The 23,970-nt window shown below is 41.4% G+C and overlaps 2 protein-coding genes across 3 annotated transcripts in view; one reads left to right on the top strand and one right to left on the bottom strand.

Moving 5' to 3' along the window:
• Positions 1-15,622, bottom strand: Tpmt (thiopurine S-methyltransferase). 2 transcript variants are annotated; one of them, XM_048348410.1, is made up of 9 exons: positions 15,564-15,622; positions 9,461-9,627; positions 7,595-7,687; positions 5,792-5,924; positions 5,016-5,068; positions 4,023-4,097; positions 1,983-2,068; positions 1,735-1,779; positions 1-249 (listed from the first exon to the last, which is right to left on the bottom strand). In XM_048348410.1, the coding sequence occupies exons 2-9, from the start codon at positions 9,598-9,600 to the stop codon at positions 137-139; spliced, it is 738 nt and encodes a 245-aa protein (XP_048204367.1). In that variant the 5' UTR covers positions 9,601-9,627; positions 15,564-15,622; the 3' UTR covers positions 1-136. The 2 variants fall into 2 exon arrangements, with proteins under 2 accessions (XP_048204367.1, XP_048204366.1); XM_048348409.1 differs by lacking the exon at positions 15,564-15,622 and adding an exon at positions 11,692-11,872 and having other exon boundaries at positions 9,461-9,629.
• Positions 15,623-15,896: 274 nt separating this feature from the next.
• Positions 15,897-23,970, top strand: part of Kdm1b (lysine demethylase 1B) — a 48,070-nt gene continuing 39,996 nt past the window's right edge. The window contains exons 1-5 of the mRNA XM_048348404.1: positions 15,897-15,969; positions 16,258-16,301; positions 19,513-19,615; positions 21,348-21,475; positions 23,152-23,241. Coding sequence (XP_048204361.1) covers positions 19,526-19,615; positions 21,348-21,475; positions 23,152-23,241 — 308 coding nt within the window. The 5' untranslated portion in view covers positions 15,897-15,969; positions 16,258-16,301; positions 19,513-19,525. The remainder of the gene's footprint in view (positions 15,970-16,257; positions 16,302-19,512; positions 19,616-21,347; positions 21,476-23,151; positions 23,242-23,970) is intronic.

The following is a 23,970-nucleotide window of genomic DNA, read 5'->3' as shown; positions in this document are numbered from 1 at the left end:
CCCGTTTTGTGTGTTTTTTGAGCAATGATTTATGAGAAAAATATTGAAGATTCATTATATTCATTATAGCATCATTTTTAAATGCCCAAAGAAAAAAAATCATATTGATGTTAACCTGATTCCATCTATATGATCTTTACTTTTCTGTCAGTAGATATAACTTCTCAAAAAAGTAGTCAATTCCCCAACGTTTATGTCGTTCTTCGAAAGCATCAACTTTCTCAAGGCAATTAATATTGCATCTTGTCCCTGAAGCAAGAAAGAGAACAAGTTAAAATGCTAGTGGATGCTTTCCTAGATATCTTAAATGAGTTTTGTTTTGTTTTGTTTTGCCAGTCCTGGGGCTTGGACTCAGGACCTGAGCACTGTCCCTGGCTTTTTGTTTGTTTGTTTCCTCAAGGATAGTACTCTACCTCTTGAGCCACAGCACCATTTCTGGCTTTTTCTGTTTAGGTGGTACTGAGGAATTGAACCTGGGGCGTCATGCATATTAGGCAAGCACTCTACCACTAAGCCACATTCCCAGTCTTAAATGATTTTTTAAAAACTGTGTACTGTGGCTTGTTTGTACAGGCTCTCGCCTGTATTCCTAGTTACTCAAAAGGCTGAGATCTGAGGATTTAGGGTTGAAGTCCAACCAGGAAGAAATGTCCATGAGACTCTTATGTCCAATTAACCACTAAAAAGCCAGGAGTGGAGGTGTGGCTCAAGCTGGTAGAGTGACAACTTTGAGCAAGAAAGCCAAGTGAGAGCTCCAGTTCAAGTCCAATTACGGGCACAGTTTTTTAAACTACGTACTGATAAAAATGGGAAAATGCTAAGAGGAAATTTTCTAAATTGTTATCCTCACTTACAATTACCAAGAGCAAAGATGAATATAACATCTCTCTAAAAAAGTTCAAGTGGAGGGACAAAGGGTGAATGAATGTAGCAATGGTACTCACTAGACACTATGTTGAAAATGATACAACTTGTAGGTGGAGACAGGAGGGAAAAACTGGGAAAGAACAAATAAAGGGTGACATTGCCCTAAAAGAAATGTACTCATTACCTGAATTATGAAACTGTAACCCCTCTGTCTATCATCTTTACAGTAACAATAAAAATATTAAAAAAAATTTCAAGTGCCTTTAACATAGTATACAGCTAGAAAGGCATACTATGGGCATTTATCTATTTTCCAGGATACAATCTTAAAACTATCTGAGCCAGGTACAAGTGGCTCACGCCTGTTATCCTAGCCATTCAGGAGGCTGAGATCTGAGGATTGTCATTTGAAGCCAGCTTAGGCAGGAAAAAGCCCATGAAACTCTTTATCTCCAATGCACCACCAAAAGGCCAGAAGTAAAGCTGTAGCTCAAGCGCTAGCCTAGAGCAAAAGAAGCTCAGAGTCAGCGCACAGGTGGATTTCAAGCCCTAGGACTGGTAAACAAACAAACAAAAAACCAATCTGTACTCTTAAAATGTTTTGTTGATTCTGGCAATTAAACTTAGAGCCTTGTGCATGCTAGACAATCATTGTACTACTGAGCTACACCCCAGCCCCTCTACCTTTAAAATTTTATATACTTTAGTATATGCTAATAGATGAAATGACAGATCAAAACAGCTGTTGGTATTTAATTGTTTTTTTTTCTGAGACAGGGTCATGTCACACAGCCCACGTTGGCCTCATTGCTGGGATTACAGTTGTGTATCACTATACCTGACTAATTTAAAAAGAGTATCACTTACCAAACAACCTTCTAATTTCAGCATCTGTGACATAAAATGGTGGACCTAGGAAAAAAGGAAATGTAGTGAAGAAGCCTGTCAATAAGTCTAATTCTAAAGAATTAGAAGGAAAAAAATTATGATTTTCATTAGTTCAAAATAGACTTATCTTCATGCCTATCAGTACAATAAACTAGGAAAGATAATTTTATCCATGCATTAGGATTGTCAGGAAACTAGACAAAAAGAAAAAGAAAAAGTAGGTTTACCTGCATGTTTTGTTGGATCATAAGACAAAACTGCCAGGAGGTAGCGGAATTCTTTTCTCAAGAGAGACAGTATTACATCTGTATAACTAAAAAGAACACCAAAAATGTAAATGTACCATTTTTTTCTACACAGGCAGAGGCTGGAAGGGACTGGGGACAAGGAAGGTCCATGGCATATACCATCATCAACATGAGCAGGGTTACCTCTCCTAGCCATCGCATGCATTTGGTTCTCACTTTGAAAGCAAGGAGTTCAGCAAATCACAATCCCCTGATCTCCTTGCTAGGCTGGGAAAGGGTGGGGAGAAACAAGTGGAAGCTCCCTGACCTCTGGTCTTTCAGATGATCCCAGATCTGAGGTCAAAAAGACACACAGAGGCTCCTTCCAGCCTGATGTCCTGGGCTGGGAGGACAAGAGGGATGACCTTGAACATGTACTTTCTGAAGGACTGTCATGCTTTTGTGTGCTCAAAGCAGTGGCCTCCGGAGTACCTATGAGTGCTGAAGGAAAGGATGCTTAAGCTCTATTACACAGATGGATTTGGGAGCTTTTCTCTGAGGCCCAGGAGTTGCTGCAGTTTAACAACTGTCCTGAGAAGAAAAACAGAAGTGGAGGTGTGGCTCAAGTGATAAGAGCATGGCAGCCTTGGGGGGGGGGGGGGGTGGCGGCGGGGATATAAAAAGCATCCCACTGGTTTTTATTATGCAAGAGAGCCATAGTGGAAATCATATCTGATCAAAGCTGAAGATACAAAAAACCCAAGATGGTACTGAGATAAAATACTAGTATATTAGTAGTATATTAGATACTAAGATTATATATTAGATTGGTTTATTAGTAGTGATACTGACATAAAGCACTGTATCTCAGTACTGGTGGCACTGAGATGAAGTACTGTAGTAATACTCTAAGTACTAAAATGCTAAGTGCTTCTACTGGTTCAAAGTAAGTAGTCATTTTATAATAAGAGCAAAGATGATCTAGGATGATGAGCTTGGAGCTATGATTTCCACCTTCTCCCCACATACATGTGCAGATGGAAGGGAAGGGGCAGAGCAGGGAACCAAGGAGGATACAGACGCTGTAGCCAAGCCCAAGCTGCTTTCCCTAGGAGTCCAGGTGGGGCCTCACTGTCCCTAGTTAACCACGAATTAAGCAGCTCAGAGTCCAAGTCGGTGGCCTTTCTACCTAATGGTCAGATAGGTGCTGCCTGCCAGGGCCTAGTGCATTTTCCCTGCACTTTGTCCAGCGTATTACATTCACTTATTCAGTGTTGACTGAGTTTCCTGTGTGCTAAATACAAACTCTGCCAAACACTGGGGAAATAGCTGTACACCATGTACTGGGCCTGCCCTTGCTCTGCATCTGGTGACTGCCACTTTGATCGATAGGAAAGCATCGCAAACACATGATTTAATGATAACCAGTGTTTTCTGATTTGTTGGAACTGTTTTCATATATTTCATTTCCTTATTTCATTCCTTCCTACTCTTCCTTCCTTTGTTCCCTCCTTCATTCATTCCACATCTTCTCCTCTCTCTCTTTCAGACAAAGTCTGCTATGTCACCTAGACTGGCCTCTATGTCACAATCCTCCTGCATTAGCCTTCTGAGTGCAAGGATTACAGGCCTATGCTACTGCACCTGGCTCACATACTTCATTTCTTTTTATTCCCATGGCTACCCTTTGAAGTAGTTTGATGTATGGATCAAGAGCAAGCTCTGAGGGTTGGAATCCTAACTTTGCCATGAGCTAGCTGACCTTAGTTTTCTCATCTGCACAAGAGAATAAAGGCAGTATATAACATATGGAACTTTAAGGTACATTTAAACCTATCAGCCCACATTATTTCAAACAGTGCCTAGCACAGGGCAGGCAAGAAACCACAGGTCTTGGTGGTAAAATGTCCTAATTTTGTAGAGGACTAAACTGAGGCTGAGGGAAGTGATGCTTTCTATACAAGTCCTTTTAGGGAAATTGTATACTTTTCTGTAACTCAGCTAAAAACAAAACACAATTAACAAAATCAAATCACTTACCGTTTGCGATCATCAGGATTGATGGCGACTAAGGCTCCTCTATCCCAAATCCTGTCAAATTGGCTAATATTTGCCCTATCAGAAAGAAGGAGGGGGAAAAATGTAATATTTTCTATATGGAAATGTTCTTGGTCCAGTTCATCAAGGAATTAGAATCTCATGATTCTTCTCCTTCAGTCTACAGGGCTGTGCTGACTTGGGTATGAGAAGCTAATAATAAGTTTTAGGCAGCAGTTTCCTTATTTCTTTATGACTGGGAAGCACAAAGTAGGGACAGATGGCAGTGTGTGACATCTCCTGGTTTGGCTCCAGTATCAGAAACTCACAGGAGATGAGCTCTTACCTCCTGTGCCCTGTGTTTTGTTTTTGTTACAGGTGTAGGGGCAAGGTTGGAGCTACCACTTTCCTCAGTCTACCTCGCCCCTTCCTGCCTTGGGGCATAATACTGTCTTTCATATTCATGTTCAGTTTATAGTTGAGGCTGTCCTAATTGCAGAACAGTGACTCAAAACAATGCTTCATGAATGCTGCACAAATGGATGGCAGAGATGAGACATTCAAGCCTGGCCAACACTGCCGAGGAAGTACCCACTTTTAGTGCATAGGACTACATATTTATCAACATGAACTCCAAGACATGGAAACAATATGGATATTATATCCTGGATATAAGTGGTTTTTGGGGGGTTTCTCTTAGTTTTCTGTACTTCATGTCTTGTATATAAGATTATTGGATCAGTCAGTGGAAGGGAAAGGGAATCACAGAAACAGCAGGACAAAGGATGAACTAATATAACATTGATACTCACCTGACTCTATGTTGGCTATGAACCTTACAATTGGTGGGGGGCAAGTAGGGAGGAGTAAATGAGAGAAAATGAGGGAGGGGGTAACAGTGTTTAAAAACAAATGTACTCATTACCTTACATATGTAACTGTAACCTCCCTGCTCATCACCTTTTCAATAATGATTTAATACAGACTCAGTCCTACCTGGGAAGGTCAAAAATGCTGCAACAGTACAAAGAAATGTTCCCTGAAGAACTCTGGAATGACACAATGAAAGAAAAAAAATTCTACTTAATTTAGAAGTATTTGAATGATGAAGGAAAGAAAAGCAGACCCAAGTAAAGTCATGGAGGTAGAGAACACATATTCAACACAACTAATAATTCCATTACAGTTTGACAGTTCCTTTGTTTTTGTTTTGGTCGGTTGTGTGGCTTGAACTCTGAGCCTGGGCTCTGTCCCTGAGTTCTTCAGCTCAGTATATAGCGCAGGTCAAGACTTGAACTCACAGTCCTTCTGCCTCAGCCTTCCAAAGGCTGGGATAGTTTTTATACTGGTTTCATGTGTGTGCGCATGTGCGCGTGCACGCATGTGTGCGCATCCATCTTAGAGCTTGAACTCAGGGTCTGGGTATTGTTCCTAAGCTTTTTTTGCTCAAGGATAGCACCCTACCACTTGAGTCAGTGTCATATCTCCTTTTCTTACTTTTTGGTAATTAGAGATAAGACTCTCATCAATTTTCCTGCCTGGGCTGTCTGCGAACATATTTTCAGATCTCAGCCTCCTGAGTAGCTAGGTTTATTAGACTGGAGGCCCTGGTACCCAGCTATATATTGTTAATCCCGAGCTTCTTGCCATATATAATGTCTCAGCACTTCTGTGTGCTATTATGGGGGTCCTAGTATAGTATACATACTTACTCATGCTGAGGAAAACCTCGTAGAGTTATGAAATCATCATTTGCCCAAATCAAAACACACCTTAAATACCGTGGCACCAGGAATTTCTGTGATTGGTTCTTCTGAGTATGAAAGGTTTTGCTCCTTAAAAAATTCCCGTATCCCAAGTTCACTGATTTCCACACCAACCACACTGTGGCCCCGGTCTGCCAACCTGCACAAGATCATAGTCACAAATTTCCACTTCTAATATCCTACTAAATAAAGAGGTGGTGCCATAATCATATATTTTCTTTACTGGACATGGGAAATATAGCACAGTGGCAGAACACATGCCAGGCCCTGGGTTCAGTCCAAAGTTGGAGACAAGGGGGAGGAGAAAGAAGGGAGGGCATTAGGAGAGGGCAGGGCAAAAAAGCTCAAGTATTTTCTTTATAAGACCAGTGCTCTAACCCCTGAGCTATTGAGCCCTCACCCCCAAGTATTTTCTTTAAATGATTCACGAGCTTTCCTGGCCATGTAAAATAGTGGGCCTGTATTTTCTTTTCTTTCTTTTTTTTTTTTTTTGGCCAGTCCTGGGGCTTGAACTCAGGGCCTGAGCACTGTCCCTGGCTTCTTTGTGCTCAAGGCTAGCACTCTGCCACTTGAGCCACAGCGCCTCTTCTGGCCGTTTTCTGTATATGTGGTCCTGGGGAATTGAACCCAGGGCCTCATGTATAAGAGGCAAGCACTCTTGCCACTAGGCCATATCCCCAGCAGCCTATATTTTCTTAAAGCTCATGTTATTTGCAATTCTGAAGAATCAATTTATATGGCCATAGGTAAACAATTAAAATTTGGAAAGTTATATCTTAGCTTGCTGATTTAATATAAATATATTTGACTGGATGAAATGTTTTTTTCAATTCCCCTAAATTAGTGCTGTCCAGGAAAACTTTCTAGGGTGATGAAAATTTCTTTTCTTTTCTTTTTCTTTTTCTTTTTGCCAGTCCTGGGGCTTGAACTCAGGGCCTGGGCACTGTCCCTGAGCTTCTTTTTGCTCAAGGCTAGTGCTCTACCATTTAAGCCACAGCACTACTTAATTTAAAAGGGAAACAAACACATAGATTGTCACATGTGGCTCACAACTACTGTTGGAACACACAACGTTTAAACATTAGTATCCAAATATATAACAACTTCATAGATTTCTACTTATATACAATATACATCCAAAAATGTATTTTATTACCATGTATATCTAGTTGCCACTTTTTATTTCCTGGTAAGGTTTATAATGGTAGAATTCACACTTTTTGGACTCACAAGAAAATAGTACTAAAATGGTATTGATACGCAGCTTGACATCTTTTTCTGTGAGTATCTAATGTTTCTTGCTGACAAACATCACACATAAGTAAATGTGAGCTTTCCAGGCTGCCCAAGTTGTTCCTGAATCTGTCAACTGAGTTAGAACCAAACACATATTCTCAAAACAAGACCAGCACTAACTGTGCCTCCTATGTACCACAACTGAGCAGAGGGGAGCCCCCATCGCTACAGTGATACATTGTACCTTGTCTTATTATTCAAGTTAAATAAAAACAAAGGAAAAAAACACTAGCTTGTCTTTCTTATTTCCTAGGTAACTGACACACTGGCATTTAGCAACTTTTAAAATTACTTAGACATTTTTTAAGTTATACAATGTAAACAAAGATGTCATCCTATATTTCTATTTCCCAGCAGTGCAGAGAAATAAGGAGGCTTAGCCTACCATAGCATGGCATAGAAACAAAGCAAAAAAAAATTCTCAGAGAATATATATTTTTTTCACCTACATCATGTAAATATTCAAAGAATTAGTCATTAAAGACATGTGTGCTAATAGTTATCTGCTCCTACCATTTCATCTCCACTGCTTTTCCACAAAGAGGGAAAAATACCCTCAGTCCACTCTGGTCGTTAAGAAAAGTCTCTAGATGCTTCTTTAATAGCCTGGGAAGGAAAATAAAAAAGTATGACAGAGTTTGTTTGAATTAGCCTCAATGCATATAAGGAGCAGGGTTGTATGACCTTAAGAACCTTTCCCATACTATTTTACCTTACACCAACCTTAATGTGTATATAATGTTGATTATTATAATCTCAGTTTACACATAATGAAATAGAACTTGCTCAGTCACACAGCTAGTTAGTGGTAAATTTGACTTACACTTTGGGTTTTTCTGATGAATAATTAAAAATTTAAAAATATCTTCTTTCCCCTTAGGTATGTTTTAAATTTTCTATATTAAGCTCCAAATTTTTATTTAAAAAATGGCATGGAAAGGGACCCTTGGGACCCATACATTTTTCAAGGTTTATTTTATGGAAAATTCTCTAAATAAGTTTAACTCCTGTAGTTCATTTCCTTGGTAGTGTAGTGGTTAAGATCATCCCTATCAGAACCACACCCTGTTTTGTTTTGTGTTTTTTTTTCTGTAGAAAGTTTCAGTTTTATTTAATCCTTTCCAATTATGTATTTTTGCAGCTTCTAAGGAAAAATAAATAAAATAGAAGCTAAAGGATACTCAGTAATCTTTTCTATGTGCTTGACAAAAAATAACTTAAAAACTGTAACAGTAACAAGTGTTGGCAAGGATACAGAGAAATTGGAATTCTCATACATTGTTAGTGCACATGTAAAATGGTTTAGCCACTTCAGAAAACAGGCTGAATGTTTCTCAAAAAGCTAAACATAAAGTTACTATCTAACTTAATAATTATGCTATGATTGAAATCACATGATTATATAAAAACTTATGCATGAATATTCATGTAACTGCCTTATTCATAATATTTAAAAAAGTCTAAATTTCTATCATTTGATGAATGGATTAAACAAAATGTGTCACCCATGGAATATCTTATTCATTATTAGGAAGGAAATGTGCTCTTTGCCTTACTTATATAACTGCAACCCCTCTGTTTTTAGCATTTCCAAATAAAAATAATTTTTTAAATTAAAAAATAGTATTGATTCAAACAACAATATGGATTAGCCTTGAAAACACATGCAAGTCAAAGAGGCCAGGCTCCAAGGACCGCATAGTATATAGGAGCGCACACCCTGGTTCTTGAGGATGCTTTAACCGCTACTCTGCAAAAATGTCTCCTGGGAGGATGAGGTGTTTACCTGGAATAAAGTCCATCCACCATGATCAGCTTTTATTATAATCATTCTATTATCATACTATTACAATCCGCACTGGTCCCATCCTGTATCCTGACTGCTTCAAAGATGGCTCTGCTACTAAACATGCTATGCAGTTTCCTAGCCCATTGGTTAATTTCTCTCCAAGTCTCTTCTTCACTACTTACATATTACTTTTCTTGTGTGAATTCAGGTCCTACCACATGAGGCACAACCCCACTCCTCATAGGAAATACTTTAACATCAGAACACATGCTGTTGGAAAGTGGTCAGGTCAGCATATATATTAGGAAATATATATATGTGAAAAATGTGTATGTATATTTAATGAAACACACACATACACACACACACACATTAACTTGAAGAAACTGTATTTTTAAGTCAAATCATTATGCAACAGGAAAGAAAACCATACTACCAATTGGCCATAGATGCACTTGGATTTCTGTGATGCTATGTAATAGGGAAAGTCAAACTGTACTTCTTAAATATCAACCTAACATTGTACATTTGTTATTATTTCTATTTCAGTTTTGGCACAGCCTTTCTGCCACAGAGGAAATATGTCTTACTGATTTCCTTTTTCTTGATGAAATGCAGTGTCACCGGTCACCCACTTGTCTCGCCATTCTTCCAGGGTTAACACTCGGGTCTGACATACCTCAGAATCAGGGAACTCTTTAATATCAAGTGATGCTTTTATATCACCCATTGTTTGTGGACACTTCTGTCTCCAATCCTGAATAGAAAACATTTGCAAAGTGGTCAGATAAAGGCATTGCAACTATTGGTGAGCTAAGTGAAAAATCTATTATCCTTGGCAGTCTTGCTTTCAACTCCCTAAAAAGCCATATAAAATTACTTTTCATCAAGTCTAGTGATAGAGGCTTATCGTATACTTAGGATATACCTTAAAATTTGAATTATACTTCAACAGTGGAACAGAATGTATAACTTTGACTTAAGTTTAAAAAAAAAAAAGGAGAAGAGGGGCTGGGAATATGGCCTAGTGGCAAGAGTGCTTGCCTCATATACATGAGGCCCTGGGTTTGATTCCTCAGCACCACATATATAGAAAATGGCCAGAAGTGGTGCTGTGGCTCAAGTGGCAGAGTGCTAGCCTTGAGCAAAAGAGAAGCCAGGGACAGTGCTCAGGCCCTGAGTTCACTGCCTAGGACTGGCCAAAAAAAAAAAAAAAAAAAAAGGAGAAGATACAAAATATTAGGCATTCCAGTTTATAAATTTTCTAAGTTTAGAATTCTTCTAGCATATTATACTTTTAAAATTATATTTGCTTTTATAGAAGTTTTAGCAGTGTTGCAATCCATACAGTTTGGAGAGTTCAAAGATATGGGTGAACAAATGCAGCACTGACACTAGACAGTGTGTTGAAAATGAGCTATACAACTTGTCCGGGGGAGGGGTTGAGAGAGAAAATACTGGGAGAAAATGAGGGAGGGGTAACACTGTTCAAAAAGAAATGCACTCATTATATGAGTTGTATAACTGTAACTCATCTGTACATCATCTTTACCATAAATTGAACCATGAGCAATATACTCTCAACCTTATCAGTCATCAGTTTCATCTTCTTGGGAAAACTCTCCTGGATTTGAACCAGGACCTTGTACTTGCAAGGCAATAGCTACTCTAGTCATGCCCTAGGCCTTTTTGGTTTCATTTTGTCAGGTAGTCTCCCACTTCTGCCCAGGTAGCCTCAGACAACAATCCTAACTATGTTTCTAGGATTACAGACATGATCTACCTTACCTGGCTTATTCATTGCAGCTTGTTAGCTTTTATGGGCTAGTCTCAAACTGTAACTCTCCTGTCTCTGCCTGTTAAGAGTAGCTGGGATTACAGGCACAAGCTACATCTGGCCTACCTTGGATGGTCTTGACTCTTGGTTGATACCTACCATTTTTTAATCTCTACCCTGACCCTAGACCCTGGAGAATTCCTTCTTGACTGCATCTCTGTCACCTCCATCCCAAGTTTCTTGTGGGTTTTTGTTTTGGTTGTTGTTGTTCTGGTTAACATCCTTATATTAGTGAACCACATTGCCTCAGCTTCCTGAGAAGATGTACAGGAAAAAAACATTTTTGTGTCTGTTTTTTTGGTTGTGGGCCTTGGATTCAGGGCCTCGGTGCTGTCCCTGAGTTGTTTTGCTCAAGGCTAGCACTCTACCCCTTTGAGCCAAAACTCCATTTCTGGTTTTCTGGAGATTAACTGAAGAGTCTTATGGCCTTTCCTGTCTGGGCTGGCTTCAAACAGCAATCCTCAGATCTCAACCTCCTGAGTAGCTAGGATTACAGGTGTGAGCCCACCAGTGCCCAGCATTTTTTTTTTCTTGGCACTTGAATGAATAAAATGTCTAGGCTAATTGATGAACATTTCTATGGAGTTGATGGTTAGAAATAATTTCTTTTGTGATTTTGAAGGACTTGTTCCACCATAGCTGAGCCTCTATGGTTAGTGTTTGAATTGAAAGACACACTGATCCTGATATTTGCCATGTAACAATTCTTCCTGCCCTCACATCTTTGCTTTGCCCCTTTGTTTGAGCAATTTCACAATCCTATGCCTTATTTTCGGGCTATGTTCCTCTATCAGGCCAAGTTCATGAAATCTTGGAGTGTTGGCAAAAGAGTAATACATCAGTGTAGTTATCTACCCTAGTGCTTTTGGCTAGGTGAGTGGAGAATTCAGACAAGTTGAGACATGCAGTGAAAGTGAGAGGAAAGCCTATTAGGAAGGGAGTATATCAGAGATGTGATGAAGGGCAGAGGAAGGAGACAGATTATGTGGTATCTTGCGATGGGAAGGTGGTACTTTAGGTCATGCTCAGCAATCTTTGAGGCACAGGCATGAGGGTAGAATTTCAAGGAGGCAGAGTCTAAGTAACTTCTCATAGCCACTGTGGTGCCTCTTGCTCTCCACCTAGTGCTAAAAAGCCTAGAGGTGAGAGAGGCCATTCACTGTACACAGATGGCTCAGCTTCAGTGAAATGAGGAAGGCACAGCCTTAGGAAAACTTTGCTTAGAGAATGCTGATTCAGCCTTATTACCTCTCTAAATGGCTTGAATCACCTGCCTCTAAGATTTTGTAGCTTCTAAGATTTTCCCTATATGGGAGGTTGAGGCATTTCTTCCCTACATTGAAAAGTTCTGCTGGTACCTGAGCTCTGTCCTAATGTCTGCTTTCGTTAAGGTTTGGTCTCTACCTCACACATGTGGTTGTCTTAAAAAGCCTGGTGCAAGCTGTTTTGGCTGCTGGTGTTTGAGACAGGAGCTCACTATGCTGTCACTAGCCTTTTAATAAAGACTCCCAACTTGAACTTTCAAAATGTAGCTTCTCAGTTTTCTTGCTATACCACAAATTCAAGCAGGGGCAAAAGCTATGCATAAGGAGTCAACAGTTACAGGTATAACCTGGCTGATCATTCTCTTAGTGCTGGATCTCCTGGGTTCCAGAAAAGTTGTTACTGATTGAGGTTATCACTTGAGAACAATCTGGTTTCTCTGAGCAGATTGCTCTTCCAGCCCTAGGGTGCAACCTGGTTATTCGATGTAGTGGTCCTCACTTAGGATTTATCTGCCCTGCAAAATCTGTTGTTTCTTAGGGTTAGTTTCAGTCCCTCCTCATAGAAATGTCATTGATCAGTTCTGTCTTTCCCAGAACCCAAAGTGACTGTAAAATGACTGTGGCCAGGAATGGCTTGGAATAATGACAAATGCAAAATGTAGGCAGAGATGTCAGGCTTTGCTTCTGCTTTCAGTTACTTTGTGGCAGCAAAAAAAGTTGAAGTATCAATTACAAATATACTTTCAATAGACTGCAAGTGGCTTATCTCTAGAGGGAGAATAACAGTTTTAGCAGATGGAGTTTGAGAACAGTTATTATGTTGCCTGGTGAGAAATTCCTACCCCTGGGTTTACTCTACAGGTCTGAGGTCATTAGTGGGTAGGAAGTTTAATTACAGTACAATGTTTTCTTTAAGGGACCTTGTGAACTATTCCTCCTATGGTCATGGGTTTGTCTCTCTGCTGTCACCAATTTTCCTCTTTAAGGAGTAGAGACCTCAAATAAAGTTTGTGTGTGTGTGTTGGTTCTGAGGCTTGAACTCAGGGCCAGGGCACTGTTAGTGAGCTTTTGGGCTCAAGCCTAGCATTCTACCTGTTGAGCCACAGCTCCACTTTCCACTTTTTAGTGCAAAATTGGAAATAAGAGTCTCACAGACTTTCCTGCTCAGTATGGCTTTGAACTACGATCCTCAGATCTCTGCCTCCTCAGTAGCTAGAATTACAAGTGTGAGCCACTGGCGCAGGGCTCAATTTTTGTTAGGTTTTCTTTGCTGATCACCATTATTCATGGCTAGCTACTACCTATCAGATGCTCACATCAGTTTTTAATTTTCTTCCTCTTCTTTTCACTTATTTTTTACTTATGAAATTGCTATTCATGACTGCTGTTATGCATTTCTCACCTTTTTAAAATTTCTCTTTACCTAGTTTTAATCTTGCTTTAAAAAAAAAAGAGCGATTATCCTAACTTTCATCTACTTTTCTATTTACTTTTCCTGCTGTTAAGTCTTTCATTCTCTGGAGCTCCTTTTCTTTCTTAGGTGTTCTTTTTCGTACTATTCTGTTCCTATTTCATGAGTATAATATTCTATCTTATTTATTGCATAATCTGTTACTCTCAAGTCAATTTTCCTATTGACTTGCTTTGGCTTCTTTCAAATTAGACCCTAATTTTCAAATCAAAGCCAAATTAGAGTCATTGCTAGAGCTTATTGATCCTTATCTGTTCAGATTCAAAAGTAAATACCAAGCAACCAACCAAAAACTCAGATCAGAAGTTTAAGAATGTGGTGAGGCTTTTTGCCTCACTGTAGTATGAGGTGGTTGGGGTTCTTTTGGAAAATTGAGGTGTAATTTCAGGCTAAACATCCCTATTCTATAAATGTAAAATTCAAAATGCTTTGAAATCCAGAAATTTTTAGGAGCCAACATGATGTTTAAAATGTTTCAGATTTTGGATTTTCAGATTCAGGATGTTTAATCAGTAAAATTAGTGGAAATACTCTCCAAATTTGGAACATTTCTATTTCTAAACATTTTGATAAAGGGCTACTCAAACTGTACCTGTGTGGTGTGGTACCCTAGACAGATCTTCTTTTCTTCTTTTTTAAAAATATAACTTTTGGTATAAATCTTTTTTTCCGTATTAGCGTTGCTTAGTTGTAGAAAAGGGTTTCACTTTGACATACCCATAAGTGTGCAGTGTCCACTAATCAGACTCACCTACTCTCTGTCACTCCTGAGTCTGTGAAACTCTTTATCAGGTATCTGCTTGCTTTCAATGTTCTCAATTTTGTTTTTGTGTCCTTTTTGTTCTCCCTATTCAAAAGGTTTGTACCACTGAAGGAGGGATTCAAAATAGATAAGAGTTCAACCTCTATTTCTATACTGTCTGTATTGTCAAATAATTTTTCTCATTGCTTCTTTTTTTTTTTTTTGGTATGGGACTATACAAAGGGAACTGAGAAAAAAAGGACATGTAAACAAAATCACAAATCCATCTGATCATTAAGGGGACTGCTTGTCCTTGCAATAATAAAAGCAACAGATCACTGCTCTCCCAACATTTCCTTTACTCTAGTAGTGAAACTAATTTACTTTGGGGTTTATGACTGTGGTATTATGGGCAGATCTAAATTAGTGATTTACTGGTGGAACAGCAGACATCATACTGAGCAGGAATTTAAGAAAAAGTTTCTCTTTTGTTGCACAATTTGGTTCCCTTGTGGCTAGGATTCAAAAAGGAATCTCCATCATTGGAATGAAATTCCCTTCTCAGCAGGTAGCAAATGATTTTTGCATAGGCCTCAATGGTGTCAGGAGTTTGCTGGGAGGTCAGCAGGAACTATCTGATTATAAAGAGTACAGAAAAGCAAGAGAATTACATTCCCTTCCCCCACCATCTGTTTTTGTTTCAGAAACTTCGGAACCAAAAGCCAGCCCTCCTTAAGAACTCTTTTTACAGGAAATAAAAGGGAAGCCTAATCTTTATCACAGAGCACAGCAATTGCCCAACTCTGTCCCCCACAAACCTCAACGGTAACAACGTTGTAAACACAGTTTCTCAACTGGGTCATCACCAATTCTGGAGAAATAAAACGTCTCTCAACACGACGGAAGTGCAAAGTTAGAGAATGAGAACAAGTAAAAACTGCAGGAATTCCTAGTCGTAAACATTAATTTCCAGTGTGCTTATAGTCAGCTTGTCTTTCCGGCTTCTGCGGTGGTTTTATTGTTAAAAATCGAAGAGTCTCTCCCTTAAGGTATAGATGACCTGGAAAGTTTTATTAAAAGCCTCCCAGGAGCACGCCTTAGGATCTTGACAAGGCCCCAGCCCTTCCCCTCCCCCTCCAAAGGATCACTTCACTTTTCTGGCAATATTTCTTTCTTTTTTTTCCCCCTTAAACAAAGAAAATCGTTAGTACATAGCAATGTCTTGGAACCCATTAAAACCAACTCGTTATTCCCAGTTTTTGCTTCTGTCCTCTAAGCCCCTTCCCTAAGGCCATCCGTGCTTTTTAAGGAAGGCCTACTCCGAGATAAGCAGTCCCGGGCGGTCAACACAGTGCCACCAAATCGTCCCCCGGCTCACCTGCTCGCCCCGGACACCGGAGATGGTTATTTAGCGAAGGTCAGCGGCGGGTCTGTGGCTCTGAGGCTGCGCCTCTGGCCTCTGGCCCCGCCCCCACGAGGCCCCACCCCACACCGGGGCACGCCTCCAACGAGGCCACGCCCCTCCGCAGGCTCTGGGTTTGCGCAGCGGCGGAAATGGCCGGGGCGGAGCGAGCGCCGCGGTGCCAACGAGGGCGGGGAGCCTCTCGCTCACTGGTCCCGCTGGCTCCTCCCACCCCGGGTCACGCCGTGATAGGGGCGGAAGCGGTGGTGGCGGGGGCGGCCGAGCGCGGGGGCTGCGGCCGGCGGGCGCGGACCTCGCTGTCCCGTGCGCGCGGCTCCGGAGGGGCGTGGGTAGCTGCGCCCGGCGCGGCGCGCGCTCCCAGGTGGGGTGACTCGCGGCTCCCGGGGAGCGGCGTGGGGGCGGCGGCGGCGGAGTTCGGGTGACAGCGCTGCACAAAGCGGCCGGGCTTGGGGTGCGCGAGCGCCCCTCCTCCAGGTGAGCTGCACCCCTCGCCCGGGCTGGGGAGGAGGACTGGCGCCCCAGGGCCCCCTGGTGGGACGCAGGTGCGGGGGGGGGGGCTGGGGCTGGGGGGGTCGTGGTGACGGGGTTCTCCGGGCGTTGCAGTCGGCTGGGTTTCCAAACCCCTTGAAATGTTTTCCTTTCTCTTCAGCGGCGCCTTCACCCCAAGACTCGGTGCACCTCTTCCGCGCAAAGGTGAGCCCCGGGGGTCGTGGTGGGAGAGGACACGGGGAAGCGTTGGGGTTGCGAGGCGGCTGCAGCTGGCACCTGGATTCTTGGGGCTCCCTCCTGAGGGGGGGGCAGTGAGAGCCCTTCACCTGGGGTGGGGAACCCCGCGTTCGGAGAGTCCCGGACCGCCGTCGGGTGGCGGCGGGGTGCCGGCGCGGGCTTGCTGGTAGGTGTAGCCCTGGGGACGCGTGGGGTGCGGGGAGACCTGGCTAGATCTGCGGGGTTGCTGGGGTGACTCCCCTGGGGTTGGGCACCGGCGAAGGGGCAGCCAGGTTAGCGTGGCTGTTAGTTCGTCCACAGCCCGCAGCTGCCTGATGAGAGAGGAAAGGAAGGGGCAGGCCCAGCTGTGGAAAGTTGGGGTTCAGCGATCTGGAACCCAGCCAGAGGCCCAGCCTTTTTTTCTGGGTGAGTTTGCCAGGACTCCATAGACCACTGGGAGTTGAGGGTGGGGATGGGATTGGAACTCCCATTTTGTACATGGGTACGCTTTGCCATTAAAAAAAATCCATTATAGTAAAAGATCAGAGGGAGGTGGGGTTTCTTCAGGAAACACTTGAGAAAATTACCGTCACTAATTAATTGTTGCCTGGAAAAGACGAACAGGGAAATGGGAATTCACGGTTGACTTAATTGAACTGGGTATGGAGTAATTTAATCATGGTATTGGATCCATATTTCTGAAAAATTGGAGTAAGATTATTAAGGTAGTAATCTTGCCTTTCCTTTAATTTAAATGGCCCTTTTAGTGGACCCACTTCTCCGGAGAAATTTCTAGTAGCTTGTCCTATTTTTAGAAGTTTTGAGGGTCCCACTTAATTTTTAAGTCTATCCTAGAGTCCCTCTGATTCATATTTTCAGTCATTCTGCAAGTGTGTTAACTCTTTAATGAACGTGATTAGAAACACCTGGGAGTTAAAACCAAAACTCTGAATTTAAAATTAGGAAGAAATGTGCTTATAGAATGTTGAACGTTAAGCAGATGGATTTCGTTTTGTTTGCTGTCTTTTTAATTTGAAGAACCTGATGAGATAGTATATTAGTTAGAATTAGTGAGATTTAAGTATTTTTAAGATGCTTAAAAGCACTAAATTTGAGTCATTGCAACCTTAAATTCTTTTTTTCCCTTCATTTTGAGACCCAAGGGCCTACCAATAGTGGAACTAAATGTTAAGTTCCTAAAAGGAATAGAAGCAGGTAACTACTGATTTCATAATTCAAGGTGAAAATGAGCTACCTTAAAACGATCATTCAGATTTAATGATGGCTTTTATAGTTCATATTTTCATTTTCTGTTTAACCTTTCCCTGAGTTATATTTGTTGCATGAAGTACATATTTTCCAGTGTGCGAAGTATTCCATGAAATTTCTAGAAAGCATGCATGCTTTGGGGAGTGCAATCATTCTTAGGTTAAAACGTTGCACAAACCTGGTTTATTTCATTTGTGAAAGTTCTAAACTTGACATTGACTTCAGATGTTTTTATTATGCTTACATATCCTATGTATTTCTGAAATACATAGCCTAAGCATTTGTAAATATATATTTATACATTCTTTATTTGTAGTTCATTTTATGAATATGTGCTTTATGTATAAACGAAGAGATTTATATGTCTTCATCTGTGTTAAAATTTATATGAATGGTTATTAGGTTGGACAGCATTTTGAAAATACAAATGGGAAAGTAGAAAAACCTTTATTGAATACAAGATGGCTATGTAGGTAGAAGAAAGTTGTATGTGTGCATGTGTTTGCTGGTCCTCTGGTTTGAACTCAGGGCCAGGGCACTGTCCCTGATGTTTTTTTTTGCTCAAGGCTAGCACTCTACCACTTGAGCCACAGCTCCACTTCTGGCATTTTTGGTGATTAATTGGACATAAAAGTCTCATAGACTTTCTGCCTGGGCTGGCTTTGAATTTCTATCTTCAGATCCCAGCCTCCTGAGTAGCTAGTAGATTAAAAAAAAAAATTATTGCTTTAGCATTTCAGCCAATGGGGTAGAACTAAATGACAGTGCATTTCAGTGCTGAGGATCAAACCCAGGCCTCATGCATACTGAGTTGTGCTTCCAATTTCCCACTGTGCAGCCTCCTTGGGTGGTACTGTTTTAAAATAATTATAATGCATTTTGAAACCTGTGGCTTATGTGTTTGCACTACCACTATATTGGTTTTAAGAAAGCGAAGAGATAAGCTAAAGGAAAACCATCTCTAATATTGATGTCACAGTTTCTCAAAGTCAGAGTAATGGCAAAACATTTTCACCTGCCATTAATCATCTTGGAGGGAACAGTCTTGTGGACCGTAGTAAAATTCATACATAGGAAGCCAGGAGATCCTCCCAGCTTTTCAACAAGATACAGATTATGTGGAATTTGTATTTTAGGGTACTGCATTTCTGCTTCCTACTTGCTAATCTCTATGTTGGTTTCTCATCCTTCATTTTGTGTGTGTGGTAAAAGGATGGGCCAGGAAAGACGACATAATTAAAAATCCATCTATTGATTACTTATGCCAAGTATTTTTTCTTCCTTAGTGAAAAAAATTTGAATAGCCCACAGTCTCATGCATAATTTAGATTTTAGTTTTTGTAACTGATGTTGATAGACTAGTTTGAGAACTTGTAAGATTTTTCTAGTAGAAAACAATGAAGTGCTTCTATTACACAAGATTCTTTTGTTGAGCAGGGACCATAGACAGAGTGCCTACTACGTGTATCTTACTAAAAGAGAATGAGTTATTAAACTACACTAAGGCGTAAAAAAACAGGAACTGATAAGAAAACACAGCAAAATGAAGGCACATAACAAAAACTAGGTTTTTTTCTTAATCCAAGTTTACAGATAATTGTGGAATTTTTTTGATGCGTAATTTTTTTTGGATCATTACATGTAGGTTTATTTTCCTTTTTGCTGGTTATTTTGGAGAGAAGGGAGTGTTCCAGACTTTCCTGCTTCTGATTGCTATCCTCCAGATTTCACCGCCTCGAGTAACTAAGATTACAGGTGTAAGCCTCTAGTGCCCAGCTGGAGTCTCATTTTTAAATGTGTATAGTGGTAGTGGATAATAGTTATTGAATATTTATGGCAGTATTCGTGCTTTAAATATGTTGTCTTATGTAATCACCTGCCACATTAGCCAATGTTAGTATTTATGACTGACCTTTATTTTCTTTTGCAGATTGTCAAATACAATGGCAGCCCCCCGGGGCAGGTCAAAAAAAAGAACAGCCACTTTTGATCTTTCTCAGGATTGCTTGCCTTTGAGGAGCTCCGGTAGGCAGGTATTAACCCAACTTGTTCATTTGGTGGAGCTTGGTTGAGCAAAGCAGAGTTCTGTGAATGGGACTGGAGAATTGGAGATGGGAAGAAAGCCCCAGTCCTCAAGTTGCTTGCCAAGTCGTGGAGAAATGCTCAGCACAGCAATACCGCTTTGTGATAAAGTGACCTTGGTGCCCATAGTAGGGTGTTTGGCAGAGGATACCGGGAGGGTGAAGGCATAGAATGTGAATCAGCATGAGATGATGGGAGACCAGGTGCTTGCTTCCAGAGAGGATGCTATGGCAAGGTCATGCTTGGCCAGGAGGCCATTCACAGGCATAGTGGTGAACGTTGTTACAGGGTTATTTGTAGGACTTTTTTGGGGGGGGAGGGGGTGGTGCTAGTCCTGGAGCTTGAACTCAGAACCTGAGCACTGTCTCTAAGTTTTTTAGCTCGAGGTTAGTGATGTACCATTTGAACCATGGCTTTTCTTCTGGCTTTTGGCTGGTTAACTGGAGTCTCATGGATTTTCCTGCCCAGGCTGGCTTTGAACTTTGATCTTCAGATCTCAGCCTGCTGAGTAGCTAAGTATCAGCTACCTGCATCCTGCTCTGCAGGACTCTTTTTGGAAGAGACTGTATTTTAGTAAAAATTGAATGCTCTAACAGTTTTTCTAGGGTTTTTCATCTATGATAGTGACAAGGTTGAACTGTCTTAAGGAAATTTTTTTTTTTTTCGGGTGTTAGTAGGGTTTGGATTTGAGACTTCAAGCTTACTGGGTTTTCGCTGTATCATTTGAGCCACATCTGCAATCCTTTGTTAATTTTGTGATTGGGATTTATTTATTTATTTATTGCCCAGACTAGCTTGAACTGTGGTCTTCCTATGGTTCCTTCGTGCTAAGGCTGGGATGAAAGGCGTGCACCATCACACCCAGCATTTTCTGTTGAAATGCGGGTCTCATAAACTTTTTGCCAGAGCTAGCCTGGAGCCCCGATCTTTCCAATTTCAGCCTCTCACATAAGTGGAATATCGGGCATCTGTCACTTTGTCCAACTATTGGTTGGGAAGGGGTCTTATGATGGCTTTTTCCCTAGGCTGTCTTGGGACTGCATCTGAATAGGTGTTCAAGTAGCTGCAATTACAGATGTGAGCCCCAGTGCCTGGCTAGGGGAAAAAAACCCCAAAAACCTTTAAAAATGATAGCACTGCCATGAAAGCCCATTGTGATTTATTTGTTCTTAGATAGGTATCATTAAAGTGCTATCTAGATTTCTGGCAAGGTAGTGAGTTATTTGCATAGTGCAATTGTGGGAAAGTTTTAAGACTGGTCAGCCCCTGTCTGCTGTTTACCTTCACATTTTGAACTCCCAATGCATGATTTTGGTGGTATACTTTTTGCTGCTATCACCCCTGGTCAGTCACAGGAAGTCTTTTTGTGTGTATGTATGTGTGGGTTACTGGGGCTTGAAGTCATTGCCTGGGCACTGTAACTGAGGTTTGGTTTTGCTCTTTTTTTTTTTTTTTTTTTTCTGTTTTTGCTTAAGACAGATACTCTACCACTTGCCACACCTTGACTTCTGGCTTTTTGGTGGTTAATTGGAGATCAGAGTCTCATGGACTTTTTCTGCCCAGGCTAGCTTTGAACTGCAGATCTTCAGATCTCAGCCTCCCGAGTAGCTAGGAACACAAGAGTGAGCCACTGGTAACTGGCTTAATCCCAGGAAATCTTAACCTCAGCTGCTTCTCTCACAGGCAAAGAAGAAAGTGACAGAGCCAATAGATGAGGAGGAAGATGGCATGTCAGAGAAGAAGTACAGAAAATGTGAAAAGGCAGGCTGCACAGCAGCCTGTCCTGTGTGCTTTGCAAGTGCTTCTGAAAGGTTTGTCCCAGGGCCTTGGCTCTCTTGCCCATGACTGCGTGCTTTATGGGAATACCATACCATTCTTGAAGATAGTTTTCCTAAAGATAGATACAGATACTGTAAGCCATCTAATAATAGAGACGTTGCTCAGACATTTGCTGCTCACCACAGTCTGCTTCCTACCTAGCCTTATGGGAGGGACCACACTGAAGTCAGTTGTAATTGAGTGTCGTCTTTGCAATGGATCCTGGTTGATGCTGTTCTGGGGTGGGGGTGGGGTGAGATGGGGCTCTGATGGTAGCAAGGACAGAGGATTTGAACTCCTAGTGGGTACCAGTATGTGTTGCTTGTCACCCTACTTTACTTCTCCATCAAGTCACTTGTCTTTTCTTCCCATGTCCATCCATGTACAGGTCTCATAGCAACTATGTAATTAATAGTAGTCCCGCCATTTTTGCTGGGGTGGCACAAAGAAGACCTGTAACTTCCAGACAGGAAAGATTCTTCAACCAAGGCTTAAGGTTGATTAAAACTTAACTAAGTTTCACATGGTGCTCTACTGCTTGAGCCACACTTCCGAGCCCCATTTGTTTTCAACAGAGTTGGTAGTGGCCGTGCTCATAGTAGTGTGAATCCTCATCCTTTCATCAGCTCTTTGATAAATTGTGTTGCCAGATCACCTGCTTGACATGCAGGTGGCAACTGGCCAGTTCTGTTCAGTGCTCAGTTTTGGGCCAGAGGTTATCCATAGACTCTGTCACATGCATGCACTTAGAGCAAGCCCAGTACATCATGTTTCACTCCTGTAATACCACCAGTGCTCCTGGGGGACCTAGTCAGATTCCTGTGCCCCAGGCAGCCAGCCAGCCAGGTTAGCTCCCCTGCAACCTCCCTGGGTATTCCTGGTACAGCATCTCTAAATACTTAATGCTTTAAATTTGGAAACTTTTTTGAGATTGAGCATCATGCTACTAGTGGAAAATTCTACCCCGACTTTGTGTGATTGGACCTCAGTCAGAACACAGGCACACTAAGTTTTGTATAAAATTTACTTCCAGGCTATGTGTGTAAGGTGGATATAAGACATGATTTTTTTCCCCCAGTTCTGAGGCTTGTGCTCAGGGCCTGGGCACTGTCCCTGAGCTGCTTTTGCTCAAGGCTAGCACTCTACCACTTGAGCTGCAGCTCCACTTCTGGCCGTTTTCTGTATATGTGGTGCTGGGGAATCCAACCCAGGGCTTCATGTATACAAGGCAAGCACTCTTGCTACTAGGCCATATTCCCAGCTCCTTAATGAAGGTTCCTGCTTTTTTTCTGTTTATGTGGTATTGAGGAACCAAACCCAGGGCTTCACGTATGCCAGGCAAGCATTCTACCACTAGGCCATATTCTCAGCCAAAGACATGAATTTTATGTTTAGGTTGGGTCCCTTGTCTAAGATCTCATTCAGTATATTCAGGTATTCCAGAGTCTGAAAATATTCTGACACCTAAATCCTTTCTGGTCCCAGTCATTTGAGACAAAGGGTCATCAGCGTGTATTCTGTGTTAGTCATCCATTTCAGTTTTCCCTGTTAGGTCATGGCCCAAGAGTAAGCCAGTGGAGATCTTATGAAATGGGCCCAGGATGATAGATATTTTTGTGTTTTTAATTGAGATGTATTTATTCATTAACACAAATTTTGTTATTTTCAGATGTGCCAAAAATGGCTACACATCACGATGGTATCACCTTTCCTGTGGGGAACATTTCTGTAACGAGTGTTTTGACCATTACTATAGAAGGTTTGTTCACTAATAGAGGTTTCTTTCCTTGGTGGAGGGGCCGTGGCAAAGGCAGTCATGGAGCAGTTAAGGCTTTTTTAGGCTTACTAGATTTTTGGACTGTTTTCAGCCTTGGCTTTGGCCAGGAATTTGGTCCTATAGTTGGTGTGTGCTTATGAGTACGTATGCTCAGAATGCAAAAATTACCCACCACAAGTCTTTTACTGTAGTCTACCACTAGTCTGTGTCATTGAGATATGCTACATCTAGAGCAAGTTCTGGAAGTTCTCTAAGCTGCTTGGCTATTCTGTCACAATGCAGAGTGGTTGTGTTACAGAATTAACAGGAGAGAAGCTACCAGTTAGATAGGTACTGGACAGCCAGACGACCATCCCTTATTTTTATTTCCACCCCCAGATATCCTAGTAGGTGGTAAAGAAATTTTATTGAAATTTTGGAGAAATCAGACTTTGATTTTCTATCTTTAATTAGACTATATAACTTTTTTAACTTCCCAAACTTTAGCCTTCTTTAGGTTTAATTTTTTATTCTCTAGTTTCCTAAGGTAGAAGCTTAAAGTTATTTGTGATTTTTTCCCCTAATAAATGCATTTAATGGTACAAGTTCCCCTCCAAGTAATGTTTAGCTCTATTCCAAAATTTTTTTTTTTTGGTCAGTCCTGGGCCTTGGACTCAGGGCCTGAGCACTGTCCCTGGCTTCTTCCCGCTCAAGGCTAGCACTCTGCCACTT

The sequence above is a fragment of the Perognathus longimembris genome, chromosome 6 (genome assembly GCF_023159225.1).
Source record: "Perognathus longimembris pacificus isolate PPM17 chromosome 6, ASM2315922v1, whole genome shotgun sequence".
In the NCBI taxonomy this organism is placed as follows: domain Eukaryota; kingdom Metazoa; phylum Chordata; class Mammalia; order Rodentia; family Heteromyidae; genus Perognathus; species Perognathus longimembris.
Note: the sequence above shows the minus strand (reverse complement) of the source record. Positions and strands in the feature narration are given on the sequence as shown.

Bases quoted from the DNA above. Each gene is read 5' to 3' on its own strand.
- Tpmt (XM_048348409.1), bottom strand. From the start codon at position 11,863: ATGGCCTCTCTCACCTCTAGGCTTTTTAGCACTAGGTGGAGAGCAAGA. The intron at 5,925-7,594 runs GTAGGAGCAGAT...GATCTTGTGCAG, and splicing joins AAAGCAGTGGAGATGAAATG to GTTGGCAGACCGGGGCCACA. The intron at 250-1,734 runs GTAAGTGATACT...TTCTTGCTTCAG, and splicing joins TGAAATTAGAAGGTTGTTTG to GGACAAGATGCAATATTAAT.